This window comes from Diabrotica virgifera, chromosome 5, assembly GCF_917563875.1.
Source record: "Diabrotica virgifera virgifera chromosome 5, PGI_DIABVI_V3a".
Classification (NCBI taxonomy): domain Eukaryota; kingdom Metazoa; phylum Arthropoda; class Insecta; order Coleoptera; family Chrysomelidae; genus Diabrotica; species Diabrotica virgifera.
In genome coordinates this window covers 159,090,805-159,106,023 of record NC_065447.1, presented here as the reverse complement: position 1 = coordinate 159,106,023, position 15,219 = coordinate 159,090,805, and the positions used below count along the sequence as shown (strand labels likewise).

Sequence of the window (15,219 nt, the reverse complement as noted above, 5' to 3'; positions counted from 1 at the left end):
AACGTATCAATAATTATTATTTTTTGTATGTTGCATTATCTTTAAGTTAGGACAGTGTACGTCACTGTAATCATGGGCGCTCATATAAAAATTTTCAGGGGGGGGGCAGACGTAAAGATTTTGCACATTACATTTTGTACACTATGGATAACAATATATAGTTAGTTTAAAGTACCCGAAAAGCTAGGGGGGCCACGGCCCCCCTGCCCATGGGTATGGGCGCCTATGACTGCAATAGTTTTCCACAATTATTTTCTAATAAAATACTTTCCACAATTATCTTTCTCCATTCGTTTGTTCCATCTCTTTATTTTTGAATGTTTTGGTTCGCATTCTAACCAGTTTTTCTAGATTTTTGTACTTTTCTTGGAGGTTCTATCAGATGTTTAATCAGAAATTATCGACGCTTTGCAAGAACTGTTACCGTTAGACTGATTAGAGCTTTGGCGGTATTTCTGCACGCTAATGTTTAACATTGGAAGAAAATTTGACATTTATTCCAAGGTATTTTATTTTCATGGAGACATACAAATACCTTGCTGTTACACTGTCTAGCTATGGAGACCTGGATAAAGAAGTGCGAAATCAAGTACAAAAAGCAAATAGACTGGCAGGTTGCCTTAATAATAACACTATAAGGCTAAACCAACATATTAACACTGAGATGAAGTCAAGAATATATTCCATAAATGCCATAAAGGCCATAATGTAAGACCAAAAATGACTGCATCAAAAACAAGACCAGACACAGCCACAACACAAATACTATTAGTCCAGTCGGGTTAGACGAATAACAGGCCTAACCTTGCATTAGGAGCTGCCCCAAATTTTATTTTTCTAATATTTAGGGAGGGTCAATATTAGTATAAATTTAAAATCTCGACTGAATTCCACCGTTGCGTTAGCCGCCATCTTGATTTTAAACGCGAACCGTTTTTGCTCAATATCACCGCCATTTTCAATTTTTTGACAAAAAGTGTAGAAACTGAAATTGTTGAAAATGCGATTTTCTATAATTTCATTAATTATAATTTTTTTTGTGCGGTCGATATTTTCCGAGTTATGAGGGAAAATAGTGACAGTTGTAGCATAATTATTGAATTATTGAATTATCTCGTTTATTATTAGTTTTACAACAAATATGTACCTATACAAAAATGAAGAGAAATAAATTCTACACAATTTTGATCTCTTTCATTTTTTTGCTAAAATTAATATTTAAGCTAGTACGTATGCGGCAATGGCGCGAGCGTAAGACCGGATTGATTTTATAGCAATTGTTTTTGTTAAATATCTACTAAATTCAACTAAAATTGTTCAAAATAAAATTTCCTACAATTTCTTTTTAACAATTTTTTTCATGCGGTTGATATTTTCTTAGTTACATGGGAAAATAGTAAAAAGTGGTGGGGGAAGCATAATTATTGAATTGAATTTTGTTTCCGAGCTGCCCCAAATTTTATAATTCTATCCTTTAGCAGAGATCAATAGTAGTGTAAATTTAAAATCTCGACTGAATTCCGCGGTTGCATTAGCCGCCATATTGATTTTAAATGAGAACTGTTGTTGCTTAATATCTCCGCCATTTTCAACTTTTCAACCTAAATGGTGGGAAAGAAAATTGTTGGAAATGCAATTTCCTACAATTTCTTTGGCACAATTTTTTTATACGATCAATATTCTCCGAGTTAAGGAGGAAAATAATGGAAGCGGAGGGGAAGCATAATTATTGAATTGTCTTATTTATTATTAACTTAACGAGATAATTGTACATAAACAAAAATAAAGAGAATTATATTTTATACAATTTTTGAAACTTCCAATGAAACATCAACCAAACTAAGTATATAAAAGACATAAAAAGACATTATATGCATTAAGTTCACTTAATTTTATTAACTAGCGGGTTTGATTGGTTGAATTTGTCTGTCGATATTTTAAGTTTTATGTCAGCTAATATATCGTGATGTTTCAACAATTTTTTTTTTAAATTTTGGACCCTGTTGGGGGGAATTTTCCCATTTCCCCCCCTTGTAGACCCGCCACTGGTTCTCTCGAAAAATTGTAGTAAATCGTAATTGCAACAATTTCAGTTCTTACACTTTTTGTCGAAAAGTTGAAAATGGCGGAGATATTGAACAAAAACAATTGCTACAAAATCAATCAGGTCTTACGCTCGCACCTTTACCACATACGTACTACCTTAAATATTGATTTTATCAAAAAAATGTACGGCATCAAAATTATACAAAATTTAATTCTCTTCATTTTTGTATTGGTATATATTTGTTGTAAAACTAATAATAAACGAGATAATTCAATAATTCAATAATTATGCTACAACTGTCACTATTTTCCCCTCATAACTCGGAAAATATCGACCGCACGAAAAAAATTATAATAAATGAAACTATAGAAAATCGCATTTTCAACAATTTCAGTTTGTACACTTTTTGTCAAAAAATTGAAAATGGCGGAGATATTGAGCAAAAACGGTTTTCGTTTAAAATCAAGATGGCGGCTAACGCAACGGCGGAATTGAGTCGAGATTTTAAATTTATACTAATATTGACCCTCCCTAAAGATTAGAAAAATAAAATTTGGGGCAGCTCCTAATGCAAGGTCAAATGCTATCCCGACTGGGCGGCTATATTGGAAATGGCAGAGATGAGAGTACTGAGAAGAATTACAGAAAATACGCCGAGAGATCGAAAGAGGAGTAAGACATTGGAAGGAAATGTAACGTACAGTGCATAAATGAATGGACACTAAATAGAAAAAAAGAAAGGAATAACCACATAGGCAGAATGGGGGAGACCCGTGTGGTCAAAGTAGCAAGGAATAAACCACCATTTGGTAGAACAAGTATCTGTCGACAGCGCAAAAGATGAAAGTGTCAGCCTTCAAGAGCTGTATCATTCCGCCAATGAACAAGCAGAATTGTTTATAAAGAATAGAAAAAAGAAGAGGAATATTTTATTCCTGTCTGGTACAGCATAATTTGTCCACCGCTCAACAAATATTTGTGTAAAAACACCAGTCGTCAGTTAATGTTTTTGATATGTGATAAACCATGGATATATGAGTATGAATCCGAAATAAACCAACAGAATTTCAGTAAAGTATCTTTCATAAAGAGTCCCACCTGCTTATTTTAAAATCAATCATATTGCCATCATACCATTAAACTAATCTATAAAACTAAATTCTGTATGATGCATAACCATTTGTCTGCATAACAATTTCCGAAAGTGTTTCTGGTAGTTTGATGAAAACTAACTAGCGAAGATGGATCGTTATTCATGTCTGATAAATGTTACTTTTCGATCCTTCAAAACACCGAGTTAATGAGCCGCCTGAGATTCAGCCATACGTTGTCATCACTATGTGCTTTATTATCAATGGTTTAATTGTTTGATCGATTAATGTTCAAATTTCAACTCCCTAGAATCGAATTTTGACTAAATAACATCTAGAAAATCATTTCTTCTCCTTTTTGTCATGTTTCTTAATATTTCTGTGTTTGTTACGTGTTGTGCCCGTGATATTTTCCACATTCTTCGATAACACCACATCTCGAAGCTGCCTTTTCTCAGTTGCGTACGTAATTGTCCAGGCTTCTAACTCCATATAAAAGGACAGAGAACACGTAGCATCTCAATTCTTCTTCTTAAAGTTCCCTCTCCTATCGGAGGTTGGATATCATAATGGCTATGGTTACTTTGTTGGCTGCTGCTCTGAACAGTTGTAATTAACTACAGTTAAATCATTCTCTAAGGTTCCTTAGCCAGGAGATGCGTGTTCTTCCTATGCTTCTTCTTCCTTTGATCCTTCCTTGCATCTCAATACTCTAGTTCTAATTTCTATTCCCAGTTTTCCTTTGCATTATACTGTTTTCATCTTATTAAAAGCGCTTCTGGCCACCTCAATGTGTCGTTTTATTTCTAGGCTGCGGACCCATTGTTCATTTAGTTCACATCTCAAATAATTATATTTGGGTACTTTCTCTAAAGCTTCTCCTTTAACGTAGATTGTTTCGTCTCTTCAATCTGGTTCTTACTGACAATCATGATTTTTGTTTTTTTTTTGTGTTCAAAGCCATTCCATACGTCTCGCAGTACTGAGTAATACGATCAACCCAAATTTGTAGCCCTTCTCTGCTACCCGCAATGAGTATTGTATCGTCTGCATATCTGAGATTATTCACTAATGTTCCGTTAATTCCTCTTTAAACATTTCTTCTGAGCATATATAAAAAAGTAGAAGGGATAGTCAAAGTAGAGGGGAAAAAATGAAATTACGATTGGCAGGGATAACCAGACTCATGAACTGAAGAGAAGAATAGGTCTTGGGTGGGCAGCATTTGGAAAACTGAGAGAAACTTTTAAAAGTGAGTTGCCCACATGCCTAAAGAGAAAGATATTTGATCAGTGCGTCCTCCCAGTCTTGACGTACGGATCAGAAACACTCACCGTAACAAAAGCCTCGGCTACCAAACTAAGAGTCACGCAGAGAAGAATGGAGCGGTCAATGCTAGGAATAACTCTGCGAGACAAAATCAGAAACGAAGAAATCAGGAGAAGAACAAAGGTGACTGACGTCATCGAGAGGATAGCCAGGTTGAAGTGGAGATGGGCAGGACACATAGCCAGAATGACAGATGGACGAAGAGGTTATTGGAATGGAGGCCAAGAGAAGACAAGAGAAGCGTCGGTCGACCGCCTACAAGATGGACTGACGACTTAAGAAAGGTAAATAAAAACTGGATGAGAGCGGCGCAGGATAGATGGGGTTGGAAACGAGGGGAGGAGGCCTATGTTCAGCAGTGGACTTTTGAGGCTGGATGATGAGAGGGGATAGTACACATTTTTGATCATCTATTTCCGTGTTCCGTAATAATTATGTTTGGAAGTCTTCTGTGTTATATTTTGTCGAAGGCTTTCTCAAAGTCAACCTGACATATGAATACGTCACACACAGTTGACATCTCGACACCATTCTATGAGTGGTTGTGTAGTAAAATGCCTCTCTAGTGCCAAAGCCTTTTCTAAATCCCAGTTGGTTTCGTGTTTGCTATCGTCTAGTTTTTGTAGACACGTACATGGATCACACGCAAGAATACCTTTAAAACATGGTTCATCAACCTTATCTCTGTCCTCTATTCCTCACATTTCATTGCTTTGAGTTTTTTGGGTATTGACTCTTTGTTACCTTTTGCTATTCTCAAGATCTAGTAGTTAGTAATTGTACAACACAAAGTGCTCCTTGGAACTTACTTTTCCAGTTATTATAACTGTAGAGAACTATTTCCCTATGCAGTCATCTCCCTCCAGTGTAAATTTCCGTGACAATTGATGATCGCCCTCTGCGACGCCTTTTGTTTCGCTCAGTGTTTTTACCCACCGTTTTAAACCAAATGAAAAAAAAAGCTTTTTTTCCTCTTTGGCTTCCACTCTGCGTTTGTTTCAATTTGATCAGGGATGGACTTCAACAAATATATTGTCCCTTTCAAATTTTTGAAAATATCCTATTTGCAGTTTGCTAAATCGAATATTACTAACATGATTTCCGTGACGGCCATAGCTCAGTGGCTATGGTATTGGCTTATATAAGCCAGGCGGCCTGGGTTCGATTCCCTGCACGAGAGGGCATATACAATACAGCCATCGGTCATGGCTAAACTATGCAGTCATTAACACTAAAACCTGAGCCAGAAGTTACACGAATGGAAGATGTAGAATAATTTAATTGGTACAAGAATCATCATCATCATCCAACCAATTCACGTCCACTGCTGGACATAGGTCTCCCCTAATTGTTTCCACACTTCACGGTTTTGTGCTGATTGTTGCCAGTTTTTACTAATCCGCCTGATATCATCTGTCCATCGTGTAGGCTGCCTTCCTCTACTGCGTTTATCTTCTCTTGGTCTCCATTCCAGCAGCTTTCGTGTCCATCTTGAATCTTTCAGCCTGGCGACGTGTCCTGCCCAGTTCCATTTAAGCCTGGTGATACGTTCTATAACATCTGCGATACCGGTTCTTTGTCTGAGATCTTCATTTCTTATTTTATCCCGTAGGGTTACGCCCAGCACGAATCTTTCCATACGCCTTTGAGCAACCCGCATTTTCGACGCTGTTGCCTTGGTTAGAGTCAGTGTCTCTGCTCCATATGTCATTACCGGCATCACACATTGATCAAACACTTGTCTTTTTAAACCGATCGGTATATTGCTCCTAAATATATCTCTCAGAGCTCCGTAGGCTGCCCAAGCAAGAGTTAATCTTCTTTTTATTTCGCATGTTTGGTTATCTCTGCCAATTCTAATTTCATGACCCAAGTAAATGTACTTTTCCACTAGTTCTACTTCTTGTTCACGTATAAGTTCACTTTCAGGCCTATTTTCCAGCAGATAACATCTAACTCATTTAGCATTTCCTTTACTTCTCCTAGGTCATCAGTTATAAGGACTATGTCATCTGCAAAACGAAGATGATTTAACTTTTCTCCGTCTATTGTGATGCCTTTATTGTCCCAGTTGAACATCTTAAAGGCATATTCCAGAACAGTTATGAATAGTTTTGGCGAGAGTGTGTCGCCTTGTCTTACGCCGCGTTCTATGCTCATTTGTTTGGTTTTATCATGTAACTTAACACTCATTGTTGTCTCTTTATAAATATTATAGATGAGTGTACTGTAACGATAGTCAATGCGGCATTCATTTAGAGCTTCTAATCTCTATCGTAAGCCTCTATCGTGTCAAAGGCTTTATGAAAATCCACGAATGCTAGGACAAGGGGCTTATTATATTCTATTGACTTTTCAATTAGTAACTTTACTGCCTGCAGATTGCCGTTTGTTCCAAAAAATCGAAAAATCGAAATCCAGCTTGTTCTTTTGGCTGATAAAAATCTAGCTTCTTTTGTACTCTTGATGTCACTAATTTTGTAAAGAGTTTGTATAAGTGGTTTAGCAGGCTAATGGGTCTGTAATGTTCTAAGTCTGTCTTATCTCCCTTCTTATGCAAAAGTATTGTTACGGCGTTTTTCCATTTTTCAGGTATCGACTTTTGATGAAGGCATAAGTTGAAGAGATTTTTTATTTTACCTATAAGAATGTGGCCTCCGTTTTTAATGGCCTCTATTACGACTCCATCTTCGCCTGGTGATTTTCCATTTTTCATTTTTCTCAGTGCTTGATGGATTTCACTAGTGGTTATCTCTGGTAGTATTTCGGAGCCTTGGTTTATTATTTTCTTTGAAACCGCTTCCCTCAGATTATTTTGATTTAGCCTTTGGTTCCTATATAGTTCCGAATAAAATTCTTCTACGATATTTAGTAAATCTTCTCTGTTTGATGTTATTTCGCCCTTTTTATTTGATCGGTTATAACAAGACGGTTTCCGAAATAAAAATATGATTTCCGGAAGCTGGAATTCTTTGGCACCCTGAAAAATATGAACTTTTGCAGTTGATCATTGAGGAAAGGATCCAGGGTAAACGTGTTCATGGTAGAAGAAGAACATCATGGCCAAAAATCTAAGACAATGGTACGGAAAATCTACTATATTATTATTCAGAGCTGCTGTTAATAAAGTCACGATAGCGAATATGGTAGCGAACATGATATCTAACGATCGGTAACGGTCATGGCATTAGAAGAAGAGGAATATTTTTTTATCAAAATATTATTTTTCATTTTATTTTCAGATATTTTTCGATTTCTTACTGTATTCTTTATTTACTCCACCATAATGCTTCCTCAGCTTCGTATAACTCCATTAATCTAACTCTCTCCCTTTTAAACCATTTCCTTTTTGTATTTACACTTCTCGTTTTCGTTTTTCCGACGACGACACTATTTTAATTTTAAAATTCGACACTACTTGGATCCAAAAAAGTTGGTCAGTGTCCTTCTTATCTTGGATAGAACCTGTGGATACAAGTGTACTTAAAGGAACAAGTGACACGATCAAGGTAGCTTCCAAGTGTTGCGCGCGCAGCGTCCAAACATAATTTAACCAAGTACACTTGGATCGTGTCAACCCGTCTTTAAATTAAAAATATCACTTAATTGGCGTTTAGACGCCGCGATAAATCGCAGTAATTTATTGTGACGATAAATTGCTGCGATTTATTAATTATTTTAAAGCTATTTAGACGCTGCGATAATTATAAACTGAAACAACTTGATCGTTATAACAAATTGATGCAATCCGATACCAACTCCAATCCAATTCCAATTCCGATAAATCGCTGCCATGTACCGTTTACACACAACGATAAATTGAAGCAACTCGATTGATATCTATAAATTGCTGCGAGTTAACGCTGTGTCTAAACGCTGCCTATCTACTTTGTTCATACTTCGCAGTTTTATCGATAAACACTTTGTAACAAAAAGTTGGAGCCTTAATCCGTTCCTGGTTATTTCTCGCTTACTTTTCTGCTCTATTGTGCTCCACAAATAGTGCTTGTATTATTTGTTTGCTCTCCCCCTTTTTTATATAGCCGCGACCCACCCTTCACCATTGTACGCAAATGTTCGTCACTGTTCACACACTGGATTTTGAGATTTTGTAGGAGCTTGTTCCCAAGGAATTGATTTTTCAATCCGACAATAATTCCATTTTTTTACAGGGGGAGAACTATATATTAGTGAACATTTATTAAAAGCTAGATGTTAATAATTAATTTTGTTAATTTATGTATATTTAACCCGGGAGCAGTCGCGCTCACTTCTGTCGCGTAAGCAGTCGCGCGTAGAGAAAAAATCTAACAATACGAATTTAAATACGAAGTAAAAACAAATTTCTATTTTATATTTAATTTACTTGTTCTGTTAAAAATATCTATTTCTAACAACTCTAAAGCTAATTGGTTCTCACCAATGCCATAAATTCCACAAAAAAAAATAAAAAAAATAAAAAAATATTTAAAAAAATTCCTACACATTACTTCAATATTCCTCGAGGCACTTATGAGTGGAAAGTTATGTTGCAAAATTTTTCATCAAGTTATCATGGAAAAGGATAAAATGTTAGATTTTTTCTAACGGCGGAACTGCTCCCGGGTTAAAAGATTAATATGGAAAACTCGATAATTTGCTTTGAAAAAAACTAATCGAATAATACACTGCTCAATATAAAAGTTACATTTATACATCGGTTTTAAACTAATTGTCACGTATAATCTAAAAGTTCTTCAACATAATGTCATGTGTTCACATCTCATATACACAATGTCAAAAGAAATAAATTATGGTCATAAATCCTTCAAAACATATTCCTCAGTGAGACCAAAAATTGTCGGAGGTTGACAAATTATCGCTTTCTAATATGAAGAAAAAGAAAAACTGAGAGAAACCCATTCAAGCCAAGGAGAGCACTACTCTCAAATAAACATTTGCCTTAGAGAACGTGAAATATTCTGATTTTTAAATTTTTGAACATAACAAAATAGCGTAAATTTGTACAATTAATATGTGAAATAATTTGAATAAGTTCAGAGTTGTGTGTACTGTATTATAGGGTGTAGTTTAAAGGAATTGAAAGAGACAATTATGTTATACAGACAATATCTAAATTGAGTTTGTAGAAAAGCTTATTAATACCAATGTCACTGTTTCATTCGCTCATCGATAATCGTCACATATGCAGGTTTCACACGCGCTTGTTTCTCGTCACATATGCAGGTTTCACATGCGCTTGTTTCTCGAACGAGGTTTGTCTTTAGTGGACTGTTTTTAGCTTTAAAGCGGTACATTCACGGTATTTTTTAACATGTTATACTGTACGGGGGCAAAGCAGAGACAGTTGCGTCCTTTCACTTTGACACGAAGCAGGAGAGAGAGTTCTTTGCACGTCTGCTGCCTTTGGGGGTAAACAGTTTAAAGAGGGATTTTCGTTTACATTGTCTTCAATAATGTCTGTACTTGAATAGGGATAGTAGGTACTACGAATTATTATTCAGGGTTGAATTAAGGAACAGTTTTTAATACTGAGTTGAGAATTTAGGATTTGATACAGTGAAAAATATACTGTTATTTTTGCATGTGAAAAATTTAACACCTTTTTTTACCTGTAGTTTTCTTTTTCAGTGTTAGTGGTTATGGTGCAGGCAATGTTATGAATGGTAGTGATCAGGGTTACGGAAGCGGAAACGCCTTGAGTACTGCAGCTATGGTCGCCGCAGCAACGGCAACAGCTACAGCTACAGCCAGTGTTGTTGCTCTGCAAGATAATTCCCAGTTCAATAATCAACAATACCAACAGGGATATCAGCAACGCATGATGGGCATGAACGGAATGAATGGCATGAGTCCCATGGTAAGATCCCTATATTTATATCTGCAATTACAAGTTGACAGAAATATCTGAACCGACAAGGTCAGACCGATCGAAAACTTTTGTTACGCGACGTTGTCAGATCAATTAGTTTTCAAAGGTTTTTCGGTTTTTATTTGTTACCTGTTTCACAGTAAAATTTCCTGCTGCGTAAATTTTAAAACATTGTGTATAATCACAATCACAGGATTGTGCACTTAGTGGCCTATTTTTACGGAACTTGTAATATTCATATTTACTAAACAACTGTTCGACGATTTTATCTAGCAATGTCGCAAAACCACTGATTTCGCGCACAATGCATTTTAAATGGATGTTTACTCTTTGCACTAAAGCGTTCAACTGAAAACCCCTCTCCTTGATTTGTTACCTGAGTGACCTTCGCGATTTCAGATATTTGTGTACAATTGTACATAATTATTTATTTTGGCAAGTAATCTCATAGAAATAATCTATTGTGGGCTAATATTCTTGCAGCTCATATTGAAAGATTGATATTTATTACGCAATCTTGCAGGATCAATTTGTTGTTATGCACAGAAGTAGACAGAAATAAATGATCTTTAGTAATTTACGTTTGGTCTCAGAAGATGTTGTTCGAGGTTTTTATATTTCAATGATTTTTATATCTACTTATAGAATAGTTAAACTTTCTTCCTCATCATTCCTTGAGACAGTGTCAGAGCTGGTGACACTCGTAGCTTGCTGTCTCCATTGGCTGCGATTCTGAGCTAGATGGACGTCTTCATGTTGGGACTTTCACACCAGAGTCTTTTTTTGGTCTGCCTATTGTGTTAGAGATATTCTTCTTGATCTTCGGCCTTCTACCTTTACTTTTAGTACCAATAGTTCTATGGTGCCCATTCTTCTCGCCATGTGACCTAAGTAATGTAGGTATCCTTGGATAACAACGAAGAACTTTACAATGTACTGCCAATGGCAGTACACCTCAGAAGACATTGTGACCAAAGAACAGTAAAGCTGGTATGGGAGGAAGTTCCAACTGGAAGACGACCACGCGAACGCTCTCGACTGCGGTGGACTGCGAGTTAATATAGCAGGAGACCTGAAAGCTATTGGCGTGGACAATTGGATAGAGGTTGCTCAAGACAGAAACCAGTGGAGGCATGTTGTCGAATCGGCTAAAACCCACGAAGGGTTGTAACGCCACGGAGTAAGTAAGGAAGCTCTTCCAGAATTGGTAGGTTGGTTCTGTGTTCTGTCTAGGACACGATTAGAATTCTTCTGTAGACCCATATTTCGAAGGCTTCTATCGATTTTGAGCTTAGTATTCCTTGTTGTTATTGGGTCTTTCCATATTTTAGTTAATTTAGCTGTTGTGTTTCGAGCCATTGCTAGTCTACACTTTATTTTTAAAGAAAAATCGCCATTGTTGACTGTCAGGGAGCTCAAGTATACAAATCTGTCTACTACTTCGAAATTCGCCACTTGGCGTATGTGCAGTAGAAAAACTCTACACATTTTAAAATCTCATAACTAAAATAAAAAAAAAATTGATAAAATAAATAACAAGAAAATTGTTTTCAGGGTATGAATATGGGAGGAATGCACAACAACATGATGAGTAGCATGGGGCCTAAAATGGGCATGCAGGGTCCCGGACCCGGACCTAACTCAAGCTCCATGTACCCCAGGAGAATGACCCCATATCCCTCGCCAGCAATGCATATGAATCAAAAACGTGGCACTCAACAAAGCTATCCAAACACCTGTCCTACCATGAATCCTAGTATGAATCCCAGTATGAGTCCTATGAATCCATCAATGACTCCTTCAATGTCTCCTTCAATGAACCCATCAATGAATCCCTCAATGAATCCCTCAATGAATCCCTCAATGAATCCATCAATGAATCCGTCAATGAATCCCTCAATGAATCCCTCAATGAATCCTTCAATGAATCCCTCAATGAATCCCTCGATGAATCCTAATATGAATCCAAACATGAACCCCAGTATGAATCCTAGTATGGCTGCCAGCATGAATCCTAATTTTAATCCTAGCGGCCAGTATCCATATAATAGGTAAGTTGAATATATCATTTTTTTATATTATTATCAACTTCTATGCTAAATATTATTTTATATGAGATTAAACCACAATCGAATGTAATGAAAATCAGATTTTACAGTTGTTTTTGTTTCGATTTCCAACCCAGAAATCGTTTTCAAAAAATTCTAATTCTAATCTAACTTAAACTTGCCACAAGAAAAGAGGTTCAGAACCTTTTTAAACTTTATGCTATTGACAACCATCATCTAACCCGAGCATTTCTAGTAAAATCTGTATCTGCAATTATTATTTACACAGGTTTCTATATCAATTTTTTTGCAATTATCATATTACCTACATGTTACATATTTTCTTCATACAGTTGTGGAATATATATATTCCTTTATGGTAACTGTTGATAATAATTTAGTATTTTTATTGGGAATAAATCACAATTTTAGTTTAAATAAGTTTATTTTGGCGTTTCGATTTCCACTTCAGAAATCGTTTACACATAAACATTATTGTTTTGTATTCTGAGAACGACTAAGGTAAGATTGTGGCTTAATCCCAATAAAAATAATAAATTACATAAGATGTCGAAAAGAAAATAGCTTCAGAACAGCAAAGCTGCTCTGCTTTTCCTTAAATTTAAGACTTCTATAAACTACTAGTACACTAGTACCACTATTAAACCGGTTCTAATGCCTCTCAATTCTAAATCACAATCTTTCTTTGTTGTGCTAACCTCTTTCACTTCATATCTGGACTTATTCTTATTCCTTTCATGATTGTTCCATCTTCATTATTTATTTTATTTGTTTTGTACTTCGTTCAATTTAAATTTCCTGTTAGATGTCATACTTTGCAGTTATGTGTTGGATCTGTTTTTTCTCTTTAAATATCGCCTCTAGACTTGATCCCCAAAGAAGTGATCTTTACGGACAAACAAAAAGAAAACAGGCATTAGTTACTAACGTTTATTTTATTTTTCGTCGACAGATAATTATAGGGGTTATTGATTTTCTTTTAGCACGAGGCAGCCTAACTTCAATCAGTATCCATCCCAGCAGACGTTAGGTCCCACAGGTAACTTTGGCCCTGGACCTGGTACCATGATGTCAATGGGGAATCCCAGACAAATGCGCCAGGCCACGCCTCCTTATACTAATCAAGGACAGTATTTTAACGGTGGCTCTATAAGCCAGTTTCCTTCAAACAACTCTGGTCAGTACATGAGTAGTAACGCTAACTCCAGCAGTCAATATGGCAGCACCTCCTCAGCACAGTTTCAGCAAGATGTTGCAATGAGAAACAACATGAATTACCAGCACAGTCCCATTCCAGGGAACCCTACACCTCCACTGACTCCAGCCAGTAGTATGCCACCATACATTAGTCCTAATCCAGATGTTAAACCTAATTTTAATGACTTGAAACCACCACTACCAATGCAGAGTAAGTTTTACTTTCTTCATTAAAAATTTCAGTGATAATCTTGAGTTTTATTTAATTAATTTTGTTTTACTTCAGATGATGAGTTGAGGCTAACCTTCCCGGTACGAGACGGCATCATTCTCCCACCTTTCAGATTAGAGCATAACCTAGCAGTCAGCAATCACGTGTTCCAACTTAAGCCTACTGTTCACCAAACATTGATGTGGCGGCAAGACTTGGAGCTTCAGTTAAAGTGCTTCCATCACGAGGATAGACAGATGAATACCAATTGGCCTGCATCAGTCCAAGTTTCTGTTAATGCTACACCACTTATCATCGACAGAGGGGAGAATAAGACATCACACAAACCCCTGTACCTAAAAGATGTATGTCAGCCTGGCCGGAACACCATACAGATTACTGTATCAGCGTGTTGTTGTGTAAGTCAACTTTACTAGAAAAATCGAAATAAGGATGTAAAATAAAAAAAATAAAATATTGGGCGCCACTGGTTACCTAAAGGAAACCAAACTTTACACAAAATAGAAATATGAAAGAAAAATAGATAGATCGCTAAATCAAAATAAAACAAAATAAATAGTCTCACAGAAAATATACATAATATACAAAATATTATAATGTAACTTACCTTATTTACTCTATACCTATTCAATATTCTATACTCAGCCAATTCTTTATTGTTCTTACGATTCAAGAGAGAAGGAAAGAAATAATAAATTTATATTTTGCAAATCAAACATTATTTATTAAAAAACGAAAAAAAAAGAATTTCTGATCTCTCGGTATTACAGATTGAGATCGAGATTACCAAATCAAAAAAAAAATGAAAGAAAAGTTCTACATACATAAAAATAATACCTTTACGTATTATTTTTCTGGTTTCTTCTTGGTTGGTTTGTAAGTCCAAGACGCTATTTCACTACGCGAAAGTCACTTCACAATGTTAATAGCTACAGCAACAGTACATAAGGTTATCCATAGTTTATAGAAAAATTCAGCTTTGTATGTTTTCTGCATTCTCAAAAACACTAATTAGCTCTACTCTGAACAAAAATTTAAAAGTTTATTAAACGGGATCAAAATGAAATATATAAGCAAACTTCATGATTTAACTGTAATGTTAAACTTAGTAACACAAAAGGAAACTTCTAACTCCTGCTTGCATGTAAGAAAAGATTATTATACCAACATTGGTATACAATGGCCGCGTTCGCCTAAAAACAGCGAAGAACGCGGTGGCCTGCGGCTTGCTAGACCATACTGGAACAAACACTTTACTCCAACACTAAGACTTCTGCAATAAAATTGCACAATAATACTCGAAACTAAACTGGAACTTCCACCTTTCAGGTGCCGCTGCAAGCAACGGACCCAACAAAACTGCCCTAGGTGCTAACTATTTG

The 15,219-nt window shown here is 36.1% G+C and overlaps 1 protein-coding gene across 1 annotated transcript in view; it reads left to right on the top strand.

Moving 5' to 3' along the window:
* LOC114336641 (zinc finger MIZ domain-containing protein 1-like) overlaps nt 1–15,219 on the top strand; it is a 66,070-nt gene that overhangs the window by 31,097 nt on the left and 19,754 nt on the right. Inside the window, exons 3-6 of the mRNA XM_050651623.1 lie at nt 10,099–10,327; nt 11,894–12,390; nt 13,392–13,816; nt 13,892–14,235. Of these exons, the coding sequence (XP_050507580.1) occupies nt 10,099–10,327; nt 11,894–12,390; nt 13,392–13,816; nt 13,892–14,235 (1,495 nt within the window). The remainder of the gene's footprint in view (nt 1–10,098; nt 10,328–11,893; nt 12,391–13,391; nt 13,817–13,891; nt 14,236–15,219) is intronic.